General features: G+C 34.7%; 1 protein-coding gene across 1 annotated transcript; it reads left to right on the top strand.

Annotated features, from left to right (window-relative positions):
• The first annotated feature begins 1,181 nt into the window (after positions 1–1,181).
• Positions 1,182–21,128, top strand: LOC123527809 (uncharacterized). The gene is made up of 16 exons (XM_045307489.2): positions 1,182–1,305; positions 3,648–3,760; positions 4,045–4,144; positions 5,025–5,168; positions 5,596–5,750; positions 6,679–6,772; positions 7,637–7,780; positions 9,445–9,611; positions 10,743–10,842; positions 11,513–11,658; positions 12,388–12,515; positions 12,813–12,922; positions 14,126–14,230; positions 15,027–15,157; positions 17,505–17,596; positions 18,873–21,128. The coding sequence occupies exons 1-16, from the start codon at positions 1,273–1,275 to the stop codon at positions 19,022–19,024; spliced, it is 1,914 nt and encodes a 637-aa protein (XP_045163424.1). The 5' UTR covers positions 1,182–1,272; the 3' UTR covers positions 19,025–21,128.

Genomic DNA, 21,128 nt, shown 5'->3' with positions numbered 1-21,128 from the left:
TTTCAGAATGTTTATGTTAGCACCCTCATTCCTTTACCAGTCTTACACAGAATCAGGATGTGCCCTTGATTTATCAAAATCTAGCATATTTCAATCTTATATTCTAGAGCCTTTTCTTCCGCCAAACCTACCAATCATTTTAGATAGAATGTTTATATCAGAGTTTGATTTTGTTACTGCAGTCCGTACATATTACTATATTGTAAATATTTTGAGCTTGGTTTAACAATTTTAACCTTGAAAAAAAATTATGGGTTGAATAGGACCAGACAGTCTAGAGTTTAGTGCCCTAATGATTAATCTTATCAAGTATTCAGATAAGCAATATGTGGACATAATATTGGTAAAGAGGGCTTAAGATGAGATAATCGTTCTTTAGCGTAAGTTGTAACAAACATGTAAACATTAGCTAATACAAGCATTTGTGACTGATTTGAAACAGAAACCCTACTATATCTACAGTAACTAAAAGTAAGGGATATGTCCACAGCAGCAGTAGCTAATTCTGATGCAAACATAATGCTCATAGTAAATAAAAAAAAAAAAAAAAAAAAAAAATGCATAACTATTAATATTTTTCAAGCAGATAAAAGAATGCACAATGAAAACAAAAAAAAATGCAGCAGCAACAAAAGGGAAAGCAACTGAAACACAGGAGCTATTCTACAGTTCTCGAGTCGGAAGCCTCATGTTTGAATCCTAACTTCTCCAACTGTGGTAGGACCAGATTGCCTCAGTTTAACCCAGTATGATTAAGTATATTGGTAAGTAAGAATATGCTAGTTTTAATTGTTCTTAAGGAATAAATTGGGGCCTCTGTGGCCCAGTGGTTACGGTCGCCGACTTCAAATCACTTGCCCCTCATCAATGTGGGTTTGAGCCTCACTCGGGGCGTTGAATTCTTCATGTGAGAAAGTCATCCAGCTGGCTTACGGAAGGTTGGTTCTACCCAGGTGGCCGCCCGTGATGAAATAATGCACGGAAGGGCACCTCCGCCTTTAAAGTGGAAAGCCACCATAATTATATGACCTATCATGTGTCAGGTGATGTTAAATCCAACAAAAAGAATAAATTAGTGTTCAATCAAAAGATTATCTTGAGCCGCTAGTCCTTCCCTGCAGTTGGATAGTCAAATAGTCAAATAACTCATCCAGATCATGAAGATGACAACGATAATATCTTATATTGCATTCGATCCCACGCACGAAACGGAAATGACGTAAAATGGCGTCCATTGTTACCAAGTTGTAAATTACGAGATTTTCAGTAAAGATGATCATCTACGTTGAAAGCAAGGACTTTCCAGTAAGTATTTTGTCTTATTATACGTTCCATTCAACTCAGATAGCTATTATCAACGAAATAGGGATGAATAGTTCGTTGAAGTTCTAATTGGAATTTAATTGGCAAGGTGCCCGGACAATCTATATTTTGGCAAAGCAAGAAAAAGTAAATCAGTTTCAATACTTTATTTTCTGAAAAATATTGATGTGAAATTAGCCGTTGGCAATTGGACATGAAAATCTGAGCATGTGGGGTCATGTCAGTTCTTTTTTTGTGTGTGTTTGGAAATGCTCCTGTTGGCAAGCAGTGGCTAGAAAAGAAAGCTTCATTTAACTTCACATATGATCAGCATAACACAAGCTACAAAGCTCTTTTGCAACAAAGTAGATATCCAGTAACAGATACTTAGCTGTGCTTATTTTACCTCCTGGTACTAATGCTGAGTGCTAAGCAAGGGAGCTACCAGTACCACTTTTCACGTCTTAAATGTTATGACGCGGCCAGGGATTAAGACCCCAGATCTCCTGCGCTCAAAATAATTACTCTACCACTGAGCTATTGTTTTCTGTCTTTTTGACAGGAAATGCGCTATTCTGGTAATGTATGTTAAAAATACAAAATAAAACATTTTAATTTATTTTGTCTCGAGAAAAACACGAAATTGATAAAAGCTTCTGATTGCAGCATACAAAGTGCTAATTACTATCAATAATTTATCAAATGTTTCCTGTCATGTACCATGTATCAAAAACAACAAAAAACAAGAGCAAACTTTCAAAATCATCTCCTGTTTAGGGGTGTAACGATACATTGAAATATCGATGCATTGCGATACTGAGTGTCCCAATAGTATGCATCGATAGAAAAGTCACGATCCAATAACAATCGCCGATAGTTCCTTCAACAATCAAAAGTTTTGATAGTTTTAAAATTTTAGTAAATACAGAAATAATTTATAATTTATAAACCAAGAAACAGAGCCAGTCTTTTATTTGCGCCTCGGAAAATGTTTACGTCTCCATTACAATAATAAACCTCACGGAATTAAACTTCCACAAAGGACTGGGAAGTCTGGGAGATAATAAATAAATTTGGTTTCTGAGAAACTTTGATTGAATATATTTAAATAACCTGTTAATCTTAAATGAGAAAATGTACAATGGAGAAAGTAGGTTACTTGTGTGATATAGAAAACTGTTCGGTAGGGCCCTTCATTTAGTGCTAGTACACCTTAGTCCGATCCGTCAATTTTCGTCTTTTTCGATGATTTGGGTTATTAAACATGTTGACATTTGCAACAAAATGGCCGATTCGTTTGAGTATACCTTGCATAGGTTTATTGTTTTACTTATTGTTTCAAAGCCAAGGAAGGCAAGAAATAGAAAAAATGTTAAAAATATTTAATGTTAGATTTATTTCTGTCCATTTCAGTTATACAAACATGTATCTCAATGTGTATTAACAGCAATTATAAACAGTGCCGTGTCTTACATTGAGTAACAATGCCAGTTGGTAGTTTTACTGTATAAAACATGGTGGCCGATAACTATTGCAATAGAATTGCAATAGTAACCTGCAATAGAATAGTATCGCAATAGTTTTTCAGCAATATCAATAGTATTGCAATAGTAAAAATTGGCCTCAATAGTCACCCCTACTCCTGTTATAAAATATAAATTATAGTCGCCTCTCTGTAAAAATACCGTTCTCAGTATTCTATCTATCTATCTATTGTTAGCTGCCTCACGCCTCTTGCGAGTATTATGGGCAGGATGCATGCCGGGTATTAGTGAAGAATAAAAGTAAAACTGGAAGAAGTCTTCCAGACATAGCGAGACTATGAGACATATAGCATGATTGTTAAAATGTTAAAAACAGTAATAGAGTAAAAGAAGGTTAAAAACAACTGCTATATTTAATACTGGAACAGGGCCACTGCCTGCTTGAAGGCTTGATTACCAGACCTCTAGGGCGCCCAATTATTTGAACTTAAAATTTACTGACTGAATAACGCACAGTGCAGACCATAATCTTGGTCTGCACTGAGTGGCTGCAAAGGCAGAACCATTTGCTGCCAGCAGGCTAAAGTTTCAACTAGGGATAGCTTTAAGTTATACAGAAGTAGCAAAACCAAGCATTTGAAGACTTTGACTTGGTATTTTATTTTGAAAGAAATATGATCAGAACAAAGAAAAAAGAAGAAAATCCTGAAAATGAGCAGGACTAAAATGGAAAAGTATTTAGGTCAGTATAAATGAAATTATTACAAATGTTGCAAAGAATTCATGTCAGTTACCTATTTGAATGCTGCCTTTTCAGTGTATGTTACAGTATAATAATTGTTATTGTTCTCTTGTTTTCAGTACAAGTCCTTTATTACTGTGGTAAAGCCGGATGATAAGGTTGCTAGGGTGAGAGCTCAGATGCTCCATATCCTGTATGAGATTGGTAGAGAGGATTTCCAATTCAGACTGAGGTAAATTTTTGATGTGGTACATCTTTGCACTCACAGGAACAGTCTGTAAGTGGCACTTACTGAATTTTCTTACTAAGATTTTTATAAGTAATCAGCTTTCTTTAAAGCTTTTACTCAGACTTCAGTTTTAAGTATTTGAGGCATAAGTTATTGTTTTTATTTTATCATGCTGGTTTAACTGGAAGAATCATAGTAACAGTAGACATTTATATAATGTTTCTTTGAGTTAATTTATTTGTGAATGCCTATGTAATAAAGTATACAAATTATATTGTGGTTTGCAGGTACAATGGACAGTATTTAAGAGATGTGTTTTGTCTGACAGACTACAATATAGGACCCAATGCTGTGGTCAGGATGGTCCCTCTCTCGGACAATAGAGATGTAAGTAATAACAGCACAACTCAATTGCTTCATATGAAGTAATGCTGTGGCTATTTGTGCTATGAACATTCTTTAAGTTTTTTGTCCTTACAGAGAATTGATCTTTAGCATTTGCTCAGCCAAGCACAATTACCACATCTTCAGTAAGTTTTTAGCTCGACTTTTCGAAGAAAAAATAGAGATATTGCACTTGCCTCGGTGTTGACATTGGTTAAATTTTTGATAAAGTCATATATCTCTGTTACTATAGTTATATACTATCAAAGTCCTCACCAGGAGAAACTATCCCCATAACTCTGATTGAATTTTGACAGAGTTATGCTCCTTTTTAAACATAGAATTTTTTGGTTAAAGTTCTGTAAAGTTTTTACTGGCTAAGCTCTAATTCAGAGTCAAGCACTGAGAAAAGTGGAGTGTGCTGTCTTACAGACAGCTCTTGTTTACATTTCATATAAACTGCTGGAACATCAGTTATGTCAGTGTAGTGAGATACTTGGTGCTTGGGTTTTACTGATATAATGACTCTTAATGAGAAATTAACTTCACTGTCTTAAAATCTGATTTGAAATAAGCAGAATTTATGGAGGTTTTCAAATTTTTGTATTACTGTAAAAGTCTGTTTTGAGATTGTAATTGACAAAATAATAAATATCGGGGCCTCCATGGCCGAGTGTAATTGACATAATAATAATTTTCCATGGCTGAGTGGTCAAAGTCGCTGACTTAAAAAGATTCACTTGTCTCTGATCGATGTTGGTATCCAGACTCACTTAGACCTATAATTGTGTCGATGTGATGATCCCCTCTCCCCACTTTAAATAAAATTATTATGACTGATTTATTTCTTGGACTTTATACAATTGCTTACTTTTATTTTTAGGACTTGTCTGATTTGAGGTCAATTTCGAGTAGCTTGACCACAAACTTTGACCCGGAGAAGGAGAAGATACCGTCTGTGAAATCAGCTCTGTATTATGAAATCCGACACCTTAACTGGAGAGAACGTCTTGTGAGGGATATGCATGTACGAATATGCTGTTGTGAATTCCATTAAATTATCGGAACCATATTTAGTAGTCTTTAGGTCAAAGATTTTTTAAAAGAGAGGAAAAGTTTCAGTAAAATATGACATTTAAATGTCATTGTAAAGCAGAATATTTCAGTGTGTTCAAAGTGGTCTGTCAATTCTTAACAACAAACATCTAGTGGAATATTGCTGTTTTTATGAATTTTCTTGTAATATGCATTCTTACTTTATTACTATTGGGTGAATAAGCCGTCGAGATCAAATTTGGTAAAAAAATTTGTTTATGAAATTCAAAATTTCCATTCACATTCTTATCATATCCATTTCCTAATATTTCATCCCAGACTTGATTTATGATGTTGAATGGTACTGTTTCAGAAAACTTTACTTTTCATTACAATGATGGTTGTGTTGTGTTTTATAGACACTACTGTACATGCACTCGTTGGCTCTATTCCTGTATGTGCTGACCTCATACTGGTACTCAATCTTCTGGTTACTGGCTTATCTCTTACCTTACTGGTACCTTATACCCGGCTTCACACGTATTGGTGGCTATATTGGGAACACCTTTCACAGGTTGGTATGAATAATATACTTAAAAGTGTAGTTTAATACTTTATTCAGTTTGAATCAATATACTTAATGATATATACTTCCTTATTCCCTGGTCATAGGAAAGGGTGTAAGAATTTCTGAAAAATTCAACATCCTTTCTTTTTCAATATAAACTGATGCATCATGTATTTACATTTATAAAATTATCGCATATTTTTAAAGAATAGTTTTGTTCTTAACATTAAAATGCCTCAAATAGTGTTTAATTTATGCTTTTTGCAGAGTATTAAATATTGTTGTTTGGGTAAGGTTGCATTTAAAAATCATATGGAAATGTACAACAAAATATTATATTTTGCCAGCAAAATCCTGCAATGTTTACACAGAGTGGTTGTTTATTCCAAACATGTCTGAAACAGTGTATATAAAAATTCCTTCAGTGCATGTAGATTATTATAAATTATATTGTTTTGTGGAATAACTTGTATCAATGAACTAGCAGTAATGAGTGTAGCCATATTTCTGTTTCAGGCGTAACTGGTTTTGTGGAGTCGCTTATATTATTGAACTAGCAGTAATGAGTGTAGCCATATTTCTGTTTCAGGTGTAACTGGTTTTGTGGAGTCACTTATATCATTGAACTAGCAGTAATGAGTGTAGCCATATTTCTGTTTCAGGTGTAACTGGTTTTGTGGAGTCGCTTATATCATTGAACTAGCAGTAATGAGTGTAGCCATATTTCTGTTTCAGGCATTACTGGTTTTTTGGAATTGTTCATATCATTGAACTAGCAGTAATGAGTGTTGCCATATTTCTGTTTCAGGCGTTACTGGTTTTGTAGAATCATTGGTATCATCCAACATACAATAATGAGTGTTCCCATATTTCAGTTTCAAGCATTGGATTCATTGGACTAGCAGTAATGATTATTGCAATTTCTCTGTTTCAGGCGTTACTGGTTTTGTGGAATTGTTGGTATCATCGGACTAGCAGTGATGAGTGTTGCAATATTCCTCACTGTGGATACAATCAAAGACTTGGCGGTATGTTTCTTTCTTGATATAAATAACTTTCATGTAGCATGTCTGGTATAATGTGAAAGCTGTAAGCTTTGCATTAAAAACAAAACTTGAGTTTTTGTTGAAATGATTTATCAATGTAACATTTGTAAATTAGCCAACTTACATGTTTTACAATAATGCACTTTGATTGATTTTTCAACAGTATTATATTTATGAATCTTGAAGATAACAAATATTCCTGGATTCTGTACCTGTAACGATTTATGCTCTGTCATATAACTGACAATATCTGTTTGAGAATCAGAGATGAAGACAAAGGATTTTTGACATATTGCCTTCTTTGGTCACTATTCGCCACACAGAAAGATTGAACATTTGTCCAGTGTGGCTTACTCCACACACAAATTTTATCTAACTGTACATGAGTTGCTTGAATATAGTGTTTTGAACAGTCACATGGAAATGTTCTGAAAATTCAGCTCTCCAACACTTCAGTGCAATGACAGGCACCTCTTTGTTTATCGTAAATGAGGAACAAATGGGTATTTGTAAGAATCCCTGAAACTCGAGAACTAAATTGCCCATAAGTTGCAGAAAGAAAATATTGTTAAAAATGGCATAGAACCCATTGTATTGAACAAATGAAACTTACTGTGCATGTTGTTGAAAGCAGAGTGGAAAACTGTCGTAATGCATTTAATCAGTAAAAAAATAACTTGCAAAGGTTTGAGGTGAAACTCTTGGAATAATTTCTGTCAGTATTTGTTGTATGCCCCTCTGATTTTAGACCTTATCATCACAGTTTAAAGACATTTTGGTCAAAACTGTATAGATACACTTGTAATAGTCTACTTATTGAAAACTGAAGCCTGATTATTTGAATAGGATGATGGCTGTACAAATGGAGAATTTACAAATGGATGCTCAAGACAGAACATGTACTCCACCTTCATATTTGGTATTCATGCTCTGGTATTGCTAGCCTCCAACATTACATGTGGATTGTTACTCTACAGCTTCAGAACTGAGGTATGTTTACCCTGATTGAATTAATTGCCTCCAACATTACACGTGGGTTGTTACTGTGCAGCTTCAGAACTGAGGTATGCTTACCCTGATTGAATTAATTGCCTCTAACATTGCATGTGGATTGTTACTCTACAGCTTCAGAACTGAGGTATGTTTACCCTGCTTGAATTAATTGCCTCTAACATTGCATGTGGATTGTTACTCTACAGCTTCAGAACTGAGGTATGTTTACCCTGATTGAATTAATTGCCTCTAACATTACATGTGGATTGTTACTCTACAGCTTCAGAACTGAGGTATGTTTACCCTGCTTGAATTAATTGCCTCCAACATTACACGTGGGTTGTTACTGTGCAGCTTCAGAACTGAGGTATGCTTACCCTGCTTGAATTAATTGCCTCTAACATTGCATGTGGATTGTTACTCTACAGCTTCAGAACTGAGGTATGTTTACCCTGCTTGAATTAATTGCCTCTAACATTGCATGTGGATTGTTACTCTACAGCTTCAGAACTGAGGTATGTTTACCCTGCTTGAATTAATTGCCTCTAACATTGCATGTGGATTGTTACTCTACAGCTTCAGAACTGAGGTATGTTTACCCTGCTTGAATTAATTGCCTCTAACATTGCATGTGGATTGTTACTCTACAGCTTCAGAACTGAGGTATGTTTACCCTGCTTGAATTAATTGCCTCTAACATTGCATGTGGATTGTTACTCTACAGCTTCAGAACTGAGGTATGCTTACCCTGATTGAATTAATTGCCTCTAACATTACACGTGGATTGTTACTCTGCAGCTTCAGAACTGAGGTATGCTTACCCTGATTGAATTAATTGCCTCCAACATTACATGTGGATTGTTACTCTACAGCTTCAGAACTGAGGTATGTTTACCCTGATTGAATTAATTGCCTCTAACATTGCATGTGAATATTTACTGTATAACTTCATAACTGAGGCAGCTTAAATAAGTTGCTTTCCAAAAGACTTTTAAAAATATACCTTTCCAAAGATGTATATAGGTTTGTATACTTTCTAAATGTAATAAAAAAGATACAAGATTTTAAGGAAGCCTTATTTGTCGCATTAAATGAATTACTCTTGTGGTTCAAGTGAAAAATATTAGAAATACAGTTGAAACATAAATGAGCCGTGCTATGAGAAAACCAACATAGTGGGTTTGCGACCAGCATGGATCCAGACCAGCCTGCGCATCCGCGTAGTCTGGTCAGGATCCATGCTGTTCGCTAACTGTTTCTCTGATTGCAATAGACTTTGAAAGCGAACAGCATGGATCCTGACCAGACTGTGCAGATGCGCTAGCTGGTCTGAATCCATGCTGGTCGCAAACCCATTATGTTGGTTTTCTCATGGCACGGCTCAAATGTATTGACATATTTCTCAATGATAAGAGAAGGAAACAAGCCAAAGTGATGTTTAAATGAAAGTATTGTTATCCCCTGCTTTCCATAATTTTTGGTGGATTTTGAATGGGGAAAAGCTTAATTATCAGACATGTTGATTTAAACATGACTTGAAAGCATTTTTGAATAAATGTCCTTGTCTTACAGTTGAGATAATACAGTTTAACAGTCTAAAACTTTTTAGAATGCCTTGATCAACATACTACATGTAGTATAAAATTGTTTATCAATCTCAGGTTGGTGATGTTATTGAAAGGTACCTGGTACAGGAACGAGATATTGAGGAAGTGATGAAACTGGCTCGAAGCTCTAAACTGAAGGACAAACGGACAGCTGCTTATGAGATGGCAACAATGGCTGCCTCAGGTGATGATAACAAGTTCAGGATTGTTGCTGAAGGAGGGTAAGGACCTCTACAGCTTTAGCTTACATTTTATTAGCGCACTCAATTATAATAAATTGAATGTCATTGAGATACAAAGAGATGAGTTCTGTCATAGAATTCAGCAGAGTTTTTTTTTTCTTTTCATATTGTGATTTTTAGTATGGTTGAAAGCTCAATTTCTGTAAGGGAATGTCAGGTTCAGTATGAATATATACATTCAATTTTATCCTAAAAAATATATGCCATTACTTTTACCTCCTATTCTTGCCTTTATATTTGTATTAAGCTTTAAAGTGGTCCTCAGCACCTTTTACCTACAGAGTTTTAACAGAAGTTGTACATTTCTTATGTCCCAATCTGCATACCTCTGTTTGAAGAGCACACAATATTGAGTAGAGATGTAGCAAGTTTGGTCGTTGGGTGAGGTGTATGTCCTCTATAGGTAAAACACAAAGATATCACATGGTGTATCACTGGGTGAGGTGTTTGTGAGGTGTATCACTGGGTAAGGTGTTTGTGAGGTGTATCACTGGGTAAGGGGTTTGTGAGGAGTATCACTGGGTAAGGGGTTTGTGAGGTGTATCACTGGGTAAGGGGTTTGTGAGGTGTATCACTGGGTAAGGGGTTTGTGAGGTGTATCACTGGGTAAGGGGTTTGTGAGGTGTATCACTGGGTAAGGGGCTTGTGAGGTGTATCACTGGGTAAGGGGCTTGTGAGGTGTATCACTGGGTAAGGGGCTTGTGAGGTGTATCACTGGGTAAGGGGTTTGTGAGGTGTATCACTGGGTAAGGGGTTTGTGAGGTGTATCACTGGGTAAGGTGTTTGTGAGGTGTATCACTGGGTAAGGGGTTTGTGAGGTGTATCACTGGGTAAGGGGTTTGTGAGGTGTATCACTGGGTAAGGTGTTTGTGAGGTGTTTCACTTCTATGAAGATTTTAAGAAGACAGTGCATCTCAAGTTATTTGTTCTCCGCATCTGATTTATGTGGGGAAGTTGTCAGCTACTTGTGGAGCACAAGTCAGTTTTGAACAGAATCGAGGCACAAAGGTCATACTAACTGACAACCATTTCATCACTGAAGGACAGTTAAAATAGACATTTCTATTGTTCTTAGGGTATTAATTTTTCTGAGAAATTTGCATGTTGCAGGTTAGATGTATTGATAGCAATGATAATCTCCAATGATGAGCCTACACAGGAATATGCCGTAGAGGCCCTGTCGGAACTAATCACCATTCAGTCTATACAGGTATGTCATGGAATTTTATGATCTATTTTCATGCATTTATAATATCTTTTCTAGAAAAACAGGGAAATAGTTGTTTAAAAACTTATGTGGTCACTTCAGGAAGGATCTAGAGATAATGTGTCTGGAATGGTGCTATATCAGTATGTTTTTTGAAGAATAATGCTGCCTTTTATGTGTACTGTGGAGTGATTTCTATTCTCACTACAAGCAAGAAGTTTGTCTTTATATCAGAAAGGAATTTTCAGTGAGGCATTTTTATCTGCATTGCTTGAAAATAATAAAAAAGTTATACTAGTAGGAAGTTATATATTTTTTTTGAAAAAGTACATAATATTATATCCATCAATATATATGAGTAAATCACCAGTTTTACAAATCACTTGGCAGCCATTTTTTGTTTAATTTTCTTATCAATTTTAATCTTGATTTAAAGTGTATGAAATAAATTTCATGAAACTATATGCAGAGGTGAAGTAATGTCATCAATATCAACATTCACATGATTTTATGAAAATTCCAAATTTGACCAAAATTTTAAATTGTGACATTAATTGTTCATAGATCTATTAAATAACCAGAACTGAAAATAAAATTAAAATCAGTTTGTTTGAAACCAATGTTATTTTGTTGCAATTCTTGATTTGTACATTATTTTCATTGCATTTTTCAGGACAACTTTGTTGAAGTGGGTGGGGTACGTAACTTGACATCACTTCTTCACTCAAACAGCCCACGTGTAATGCAGGAGTCAGCACGAGCATTGTATACAATTTGTCAGAGTGATGAAAACAGACATGCTGTGGCCGAGGACCATGGGTAATTTTGATAACTTACACATTTTCTAATTATCTGTGAATGTCTGGTTGTTTTTTGTCAATAAAAGTAAGGCTTTTTGCATTTGTTTGACCGGCACGGAAGATGACCCTGGTCCATAAATGTGATGTTTATTATACTGATCTTATTTTCAGTTGAGCAGTGATGCTGTAGCTGGTTCCTGTGCTGTTACAAAGTTTTAGTTTTAGTTGAAGCACATCATGGCTGGTTCCAGTCTTCTTGAATATCAATTGAGATTACTCATATTAAACATATTGTAAAAACTCGCTCAATTAGTACAAACTGATTTTTGCTTGATTGCAAAAACGGTGCAGGTGTTTCTTTAAATCTTTAGCCTGTTGATGGGAAGTGGTTTTGCCTTGCGACCAGTGCAGACCAAGATCAGCCTGCACCTCCATGCAGTCTCATGATGGTCTGCATTGTTCGCTATTCAGCCAGTATTTCATAGAATAATAATTGGTACTGCCCAAATTGAACAATAAACCAGTCCATTTTAGAAATTAAGCAGAGTAAAGGCTAAGAAGGTACTGTTGTGATCCTTCTTACAATCCTTGGGTGAATGGTCTTCACCTTAAAGTTTGATTTTGATCACACACTGTTAGGATAATTTCAGTGGCTTTTATGTGACTGGATTTAGCCAATTTAACATAACCCAATGTTTCTATACTGAATTTATTACAAATCTAATGAATGCTTGCCTAACTGTTTCAGATTGTTGGACTTGGCCAATGCTGCTAAGGCGGGTTCCATTGAAACACAGAGGATGGTTGCCAGTATATTTCTAGAACTTGTCTTCAATAGTGAAATAAGAGTTCACCTAACCACCAGGAATACACCAGGTAAGTTAATTAAATGTTGTGCATAATTCTTGTGTTGACAATACCAGAGACTGTTATGGATAGTCATACTCAGGTTTTGAAATTGACAATACATGCTGTCTTTTACCTTTTCAAGTATGTGTGAAACTGCTATGCTGTTTTTCGGCAGACTGGTTTCTTTGGCTCATGTAAGAATATCAAATAAAACAATGCTGTTTTGTAATTAGTTTTTTGATTTGTACCTGTGTGATATTTCTTCATTCAGTTATGCTTTCTATCACAAGTACATGTATCTCAATTTCCCTTTTGCATTTGCAGCCCAGGCTTTGGTACACCTGTGTAAGAGTAACGATAGAGAGACAATGAGATTTGCACTGTTGACCTTGGAACTACTTGCCATTGAGAGCTCGGATGTTGTCTGTGCCCAGGTATGAATACACGAAGAGTACTGATTGCTCAAGGTTGCAAGGAGATGTGTTAAGTGCTCGAGTTATGCATTTGTAGATCAATCCGAACATAAAATGTGTAATGAAAATGGCAAGGGATCAACTTTGCTGGAAAGATCAAGCATGCAGTGTTTTTATGCCCCCGGCTTCTACTGATGCGGGAGGCATATAATGATTGTCCTGTCCGTTGGTCTGTCCGTATGAGGTTAACCAAATGGGACCCTTTCGTCTAGCATCAATACTCCAAACTAGAATGACTTGATACTAATGCAGATGTAACCTGTGACCATTCCTCATCTTCAGACATCACCTGACCTCAGTTTGACCTTGACCTCGTTTTGGACTTAGGTTGCTTTGTATTGACAAGGATGCCACCAGGGGCATCAAGCATTTATTGAACGCAGCTACTTGTTCTGTATCCTTTATTACATCTCATGAAAAGTTGAAAATCAAGAATTTTTGTGAGGAATGATTTTTATACGCCTGTCTCTGAAAGAGTGGGGTGTATTATGTGAACACCTGTGGCAGGCGACGGCCATCAGCGTCCAAAAGCATGTCTGATCTCTTATGTCGAACAGTTTTCATCGGATCTTCACCAAACTTGATGACAATGTTTGTGAGCATAATATCTCGGCAAAGTTTGATAACCAGCAAAATCGCCGGAGGCACTTTCGGGTTATAGCCCTTGAATTACTCAAAATCTGCTAATTTAGCCTTGTCCACTCTCTAAGTCGAACAGTTTTCAACCGATCTTCATCAGACTTGATGACAATCTTTGTGGGCATAATATCTCGTCCATGTTTGATAACCAGCCAAATTGCCGCAGGCACCCTTGGATTATAGCCCTTGAATTACCCGAAAAACTGCAAATTTAGCCTTGTCCGCTCTCTTAAGTGGAACAGTTTTCACTTGCTGACAATGTTTGTGGGTAAAATATCTCGGCCAAGTTCGATAACCAGCCAAACTGCCTTAGGAACTCTTGGATTATGGGCCTTGAATTAGGCCAAGTTTTATGATGGCCGTATTTTGTGACAGCTTGCCACTCTTGTTTATGAAATACTGAAAAACACAAAATAAGTCATTAAGTAATGAATATTTCTGATTTTACGCTTACATGTGTATGATATTTTTATATTGCATATGACATTTTTATATAGTGTATGACATTTTGCATTGTGTATATAGGAGGAGTTATTAGAGATACTGCTGGACATTCCTGTGAGAACGAACGACAATAAACTGAGTCTGCTGGCCGGGAAAATTCTCCTCTACTTTGCTGAACATGATCAGGTACTGCACTTTTGTCAGAACAGTTCAACTGTATATAGGTTTGTTGTATTCATAGGAAAGAAATCTTTGTTGTGTCTTGTTAAAGATGTCCATAGTCAGTTGTTTATGTTTTAAAATACTACTGTAAGGGACAAGAAACATTGTTTCATTGAAGTTCTTTGTACATTAGGATTTTTCTTCATGATTTTAGACATGGCATACATGTCTGAAAATGAAAAGAATGTTTCTTTATAAAACACACTATGTATTAGAAACATATCTCTGCTGTATGCATGGTTTGAAATTTTTTCGTTCCACAATCCAAAATTCATTAATTATTATTGTTTGCATCTTATTTATGCCACATTTAAAAAAAAGTGTTTGTTTGCTGTCTCCGGACCCTACTTTTTAAAGTTGTGTAGGTAGTTAGGCAGTTTTTATTTTGGTGGGGGATTATACTTTTACTAGTAGATATATGATCGTTTCTTACAGAATATTTCTTCTGTAAAAATAAGACAAATCTGTATAATTATGATTGTATAAAAGGAGGAAATTAAATAATACAATTTAAACTTCTGTACTTAATATTTTGCTTACTTGAAATATTTGCGGCACTTGTCATATCGCAACTTAAAAAAAAATTTGACCAGCATTGTCCAATAAAAACTTCTGGGGCGCAGCATTTAATCGGGTAGGTAGGGAGTCAGCAAACAAACATATGTTTAATTTTGGCCTTTGGAATAGTAATTACCACAATATTAATTCAAATTCATAATGACTTGCCAGCCACATTTTACATGTATATTTCACATTTCAGTCTCGAGAAAACATGTTGTCAATGCCGTACCTGAAGGATACCCTGATGAACTTCGCCAAGACCAATGATCCGATCTTACAGAAGGTTGTTATAAAGGTCATCTTCTGTATGATGGATACAAGAGAACTCAAGTAAGTTGTTTGGGCCTTTCCATGACAAATTCTCTATTAGTAACAAAACATGAAAATCGAAATAACAAAATATTCATGAAAAACATTCTCTCACATTTCAAGTAACATTTTAAGAAATTGTCTTCACTATTTCAAGACTTACAATGCTCTTATGTAAGTCACCGACGGCATTTAGAGACTTGACGTCAAGAACGTTGTGACAGCAGTATGAAGTCTTCTTATATGGCGATATTTCATGGCATTTATGCGACAAATTATGTGTATCACTAACTAATCATCATACATTTGAATATTTAGAGACACTTTAAAATGATTTCACTGAAAAATATCTTAACCTTGTGTTTTTAGTTTCGTCACGGGCCTTTTAACTATACACCTCTATTTTCTTATGGTGCGTGAGTGCTTTGGAATTTCAGTTGCCCACTCTTTCAGTTGCCGTGCCACACAAAATAAAATTTATTTGTTGAATATCGTAGAATTTGATTTGCCTTAGATAACTAAATTGCAATATACTAGTTTTTCGTTTCTGCATGAACATAAGAAAAACAATGATATTCCAGTATTTTAATCTATTCAGTATGTAATAATTATATCGTTTTCTCATGGAATGACCCATTAAGGAGGTAGGTTACCTTGTTACAAGGGTAAATTCAAATTAGTTGAACCGCAGCATCTTTTTGTAATTCATGTTATATGAAGTTTTAATTGCTAAAATCTCAGTTTCGTTTGTCTCTGTCCCGTCAAGTTAAATATTTATCCAGGTTTGAAGAACATGACCCTCCAAAAGTATTTCATATGGAAAGAAGAAGGAAAATACGGATATTTAACACTTTTCAGTGTAGTTTAGTTTCATTGATATCCGTAGAAGTCAGCATAATCTATAAGTTTACTAGTATGCACGTTAGCTTTCTAATATAAGCTTAAAATGTATATGTCGCGGGGCTCGTGTTTCCATGGTAACTCATTTTCTCTCATTTTTAAACAACTATGTATAAAAATAGGGGTTTTCGACGGCTTCAGTGCCATTCTGTTAATGAACAACATGGAATATTTCGGTAATATTATTAGCAAAATACCAAGCACTATACATGGTACCCTAGCTATTTTCCTTAAAGTTTAAAGTAACCATGGCAACAGAGATGTTTAAAATGGCTTATATCTTGCTTTTTGTCGTAATTTCTTATAAAATAATATTGAATAAGATTATCTTTCTAGTTGATGTAGCTTTAAAACATATTATTTCTAACGTAAGTTATATTTTCGTGTTATCTGCATTTATTCAAACAAATTTCTAAGCTTAGAATACTTACAGCAGTACCCCTCGTCTGGCATTGTTCATGGAAAAATTGTTCAGCATGCTACTATTATTCTCATGGATATTGTTGAAATGAAAATAAAAAGCCGAAGCTGTGTTTCTTTAATAGACTAGTGTCAACGCTTTTGAATTTTACATTTAGATACATAGGTCACGGGCTTCGTTTCAATGGTAACATCAATTCAATTCAAGAAACCACAATTTTCTACTGAAATTTGAACAATTTTAGATCTTAGTTTTAGTATATAAGTAACAAATTATCAACGGAACCTGAAAAATAGATATTACAAATCAAACTGCTAGATTTTTTATTTGAAAATGGCCGTAACAAGTAACCTTTCACCCAACTATGTTCCAAATAACATTGGTTACCATCATCCATTTTCGTACATTCCGCATAACATTTCAATATAACTACATAAAAGAAGCAAAATATTGATTATTATTCAGAGCAAAAGACTCATAAAAAATATTTCAGCAAATAATGGTTATTTGAAAATAGTTTGAATAAAGAAAATGCACAGAATTACGTACTTTCAAGATAAAAGCTATTAATTTTGCGCAGTAACTGACACGTAACGTCATGACGTCAATGACGTCATTTTAAGGCAACATTGTTTTGAAGCGTTTCTGCGGCAATTTATTCATTATTTCTGCATTATTAAACCATAAAGCGTCAGATCGAAGACAGGTCTATGATTTGTTTTCAGAAGAATGAATATACAAACACATTTAGTTTGTCGTAAACGTCGTCGTAAATCGTCACGTTAGCTTCCGGTTGGACATGCGCACATACATATATGAAGGTAACCTACCTCCTTAAATTACAGATAACTGACCATGATCATTTTTCTACATGGAGCTTAAAAGTTTCAATATCTGTGGTCATTTCAGATTGAATAAACTGGAAACATATTGAATTTAGTTTTAGGCAAAGATCGGAGTGTCTGATTTCATCTACTCCATTGTCCTTTAGTTTACATTCAAGTCATTGCTATGTTTAAACAATTGAAGGATTAAACTATTTTCTAGGGAGAGAGCTCGTGCATTGAGACTGGACCAGGTGCTGACCTACTGTCTGGACAATGCTATTGACAAGCCTGTCTGGGACATGGCTGATCAAGGTAATACATCTTCAGTTTAATTTATACTTCATCGCTAACAAGCAAAGAAAATATACATCAGTCTACCAAATTAATTTTATGTATGTTTTATTTCTTCTTGACCTCTTGAATGATATGTATCACCACACTTACAACTGGCAGTAATTCAGTCAACTGACAAATACGTATCCAGTTTATTGACTTCATTTGTTACTACTGACCATTAATTTTGTTTGTTATGGTTTTATATGAACTTGTTGAAAAACTAGATAGATAGAGAATGTTGAGTGAAATGTTGCTGTGTTTCAGCACAGTTATTCTTTCCTTCTATGTAAAATGTTCTACTAGCTGCTTTTAGCCCGCATGTTTAGCTCAATAGCAAGAGTGCAGATCTAAGGATCACAGGGTTGTGAGTTTGATCCCTTGGGTGAGGTGTTTGTTCTCAGTGATAATTTTGATAGTTGACATTGTGTCAGGAGTCATTTCCATCTCCACCTCTTCAATCATGTAGAGAAGTTGGCAGTTAGTTGAGGAGAACAGGGTAGTAGTGGTAAAATCTAGGGACACTAGTTAGGTTAACTTCTGACCATTACAGAACTGAAATACTGTTGAAAAAAACAGCACTGAACCCAGTACAAACACAAACTAGTTGCCTTTAGTAAACAACTAATCTTTGTTTGACTCACTGAAATAAGTATAAGTCTAATTGCCACAAATTAGGTAATAATGCAACTTTTCATCTTTTAATTATGGCCTCATGTGCCAGTCCAAACATCATTTCAAGTAAGAGTGGGCACTTAAAGTCAGTTAAATGACTGCCTCACATAACTGCATGCTACATTCCTTGCAGAGTTTCAAACCCACGGCTACTGTGAAATCATTAATATACATTTGGGATTAATTTTAGAGGATTTCGCGGTTTAGTCAATCCACGAAATTTAATCCCAACAAACAAGTAAAATTCCCATTCATTTTATGTTCAAATGTTGAAATCCGCGAATTCATATCCCCACGAAATTGCTGTTTTGACCATAACTACGAAATTAAATGATCTTACAGTATCAGAGGGAAGTAATTGGAACTTAGTGACTTAAATTAAACAGTCAGTCTCAGATGCCCCTGCAGTATAATTTAGTATATTTCCAATAGAAAAGTAAACCTGATTAGTATCTCATTATTGGTGACATTTGTGTATTTCTTACCTATCTGATTGTCACATTTAATCTTTTATCATTTTCAAAAGAATATTTCAAACATGCCTTGAGTTTCAAAATAACATTTTCTTCCTTTTATCCAGGAATACAAGTGATCAACTCTGATGAGGATAATTTCCCATCCCTGCCGGTTCTCAGCACATTTGAAAAGCTTGGAATGGGACAGAACAACAGCTTTGGTTCCCGAACTTCTCTGACATCGAACCCAAGTGCATCTGGTTCCCAGAGGTCATAAGGTCAAAGTGACATTTGTTACTGTTTGACAGGAATCAAAAACGGCATAGGATGAAGGAAAAAATTTTACGCAAACTGTAGTGACTTAAGTATTATGAAAAACTTAAATCTGTGATATTATTACTGTGTGAGTAGTCATGTTAAAAAGATTATGTAGCATGTTCATGTTTAATGCTTTAACTTAATTAGGAACATAACTGTATTTTGTTACTTTCCAATTGTATTTATATATTTTTTTACTCCAAATCAACCTCAGGTCAATTTAAACAAAGACATGTGTTTGGTTGCAATATCTTATGTTTATGTGTAGTAAATCCCAAAACATTATAGTGTCTGCTTAAATTGTTGCATAGTGTTATGGATAAACATGTTTAAAAACATGTGTGCCTGTTCAGGTACAGTTGAATATATAAGGCTATATTTTGTAAAGACTTTTATTGAAATAAAGAAGGAATTTCAAAATCTAAATTTATAGGAACTCATAAAATTGCATTCTCTAGACAATGCCATAAAGTTTGTAAAATATCAGAATAAAAACATCAAGTCTTAAATCCTTCACATATGAATCGTTAACCTCGGCAAATGTTTTAGCCTTTGTGACCAGTGTAGAGCAAGATCAGCCTGCACATCTGTCAGTCAGTAAAATTTCAGTGAACACTCGTTTGAATCATAAGTGGTTCTGCCTAAATTGAATGATGGACCAGTCCATTTTAGGAATTTAGCAGGGTAAAGGTTATGGAATCATAAATCAGTAGGTAGATCAACTGATTGCGGTTACCTATGACAAACACTGTTGAAAAATGATGCTAAACCTAACAAATGCACATTATATTAAAAATATGATTGGAAATTATGGTTCTTTTGAATGTGACTGCTCACATAGTGTGTATATTCTTTTACTTCTGTGATATTGAATGATTGGTTGATAATCCTACCAAGAACAGCCCACAACTTGCAATGTAAGTATTATATCTGAAAAATTGTTACTGATCATAAAAAACCAACCTTTGTTGAAACAGGAATACTTATTGGCTAAGGTATTTTACTTGCAAATTTTAGAAAGGATTTTAGAAATTGAGGGTTTACTTACTTGGATTTGTTGTCATGAAGATACAATGGTTTGTGAAAAAAATCTCGTATTTTAGTTTTTGCTTTGATACAGGAAGTGAAGAATGTTTTGTGTTTTTTTTTTCCTCAGATTTCTTTTGTTCTATTTTAACATACCTGCTTTGCCTATTCTTTGTGATAACAATTTATTTGATGACAGATATTCACTGGTTGAATATTACTTTAGAATGTTACTTATATATATATTACAATACTAAACTTCTTTGTTGAACATTTATTGTCTGACAGAACATAATACAGTTTTGATTATCAATTCTATCTTGCTTTAACACGTTTTCTGGTAAATTAATTAAATATTTGAGTGAAATACATCTGGTAGCTTCAGTGAAAGTTATCAGATTTTTTTCCTATACACCACTCTGCATCTGGCTTTAACTTTTTTAATTTAAAAGATGATTTATTTTGATCTTGCACAGAAAAAATACCCACTAATTAAATATTTTAAGATAATTCCACAAAACTAGGAAACTTTCTCTTGCAGATGAATTCAGACTTCAGCCAATTATAAATATTTTTACTATTTGAATGTATTATGACTCGGGCAATCAGCTATCATATTTTCCTGTAGGATTTTCATTGTTTATTTAAATGAGGGAAATTTATACCAATATTTGTGCAGATTGCGGTAGAACATGTTTTTAATTGTTTCAACTTCTACCGATGCCAAGTGTTACAGTTGTACCTGAGTATGTTTTAATGCATTTATTTTTCTAGATATATATTTTTAATTGTTCTTAATTTATCATTATGGCTGGTCCATATTGTCCTGTTTTTGTCTACAAAATCCATGTGAAAATAATCATTTTGTTCGCTACAAAGATGTTCTTTAAGTTGCTAAGAAATATTAAATCTGACATTGGCTAGTTGATAAAAAAACTCGGCCAGCTCCTAGTCACAATTAATTTCTTTTTCCTCTTTCATGAAGATCTAACTTGACTTGATACATAAATGCATTTGATAGCAACTGGAATTTTGTT

The sequence above is a fragment of the Mercenaria mercenaria genome, chromosome 14 (assembly GCF_021730395.1).
Source record: "Mercenaria mercenaria strain notata chromosome 14, MADL_Memer_1, whole genome shotgun sequence".
Lineage (NCBI taxonomy): Eukaryota > Metazoa > Mollusca > Bivalvia > Venerida > Veneridae > Mercenaria > Mercenaria mercenaria.
Note: the sequence above shows the minus strand (reverse complement) of the source record. Positions and strands in the feature narration are given on the sequence as shown.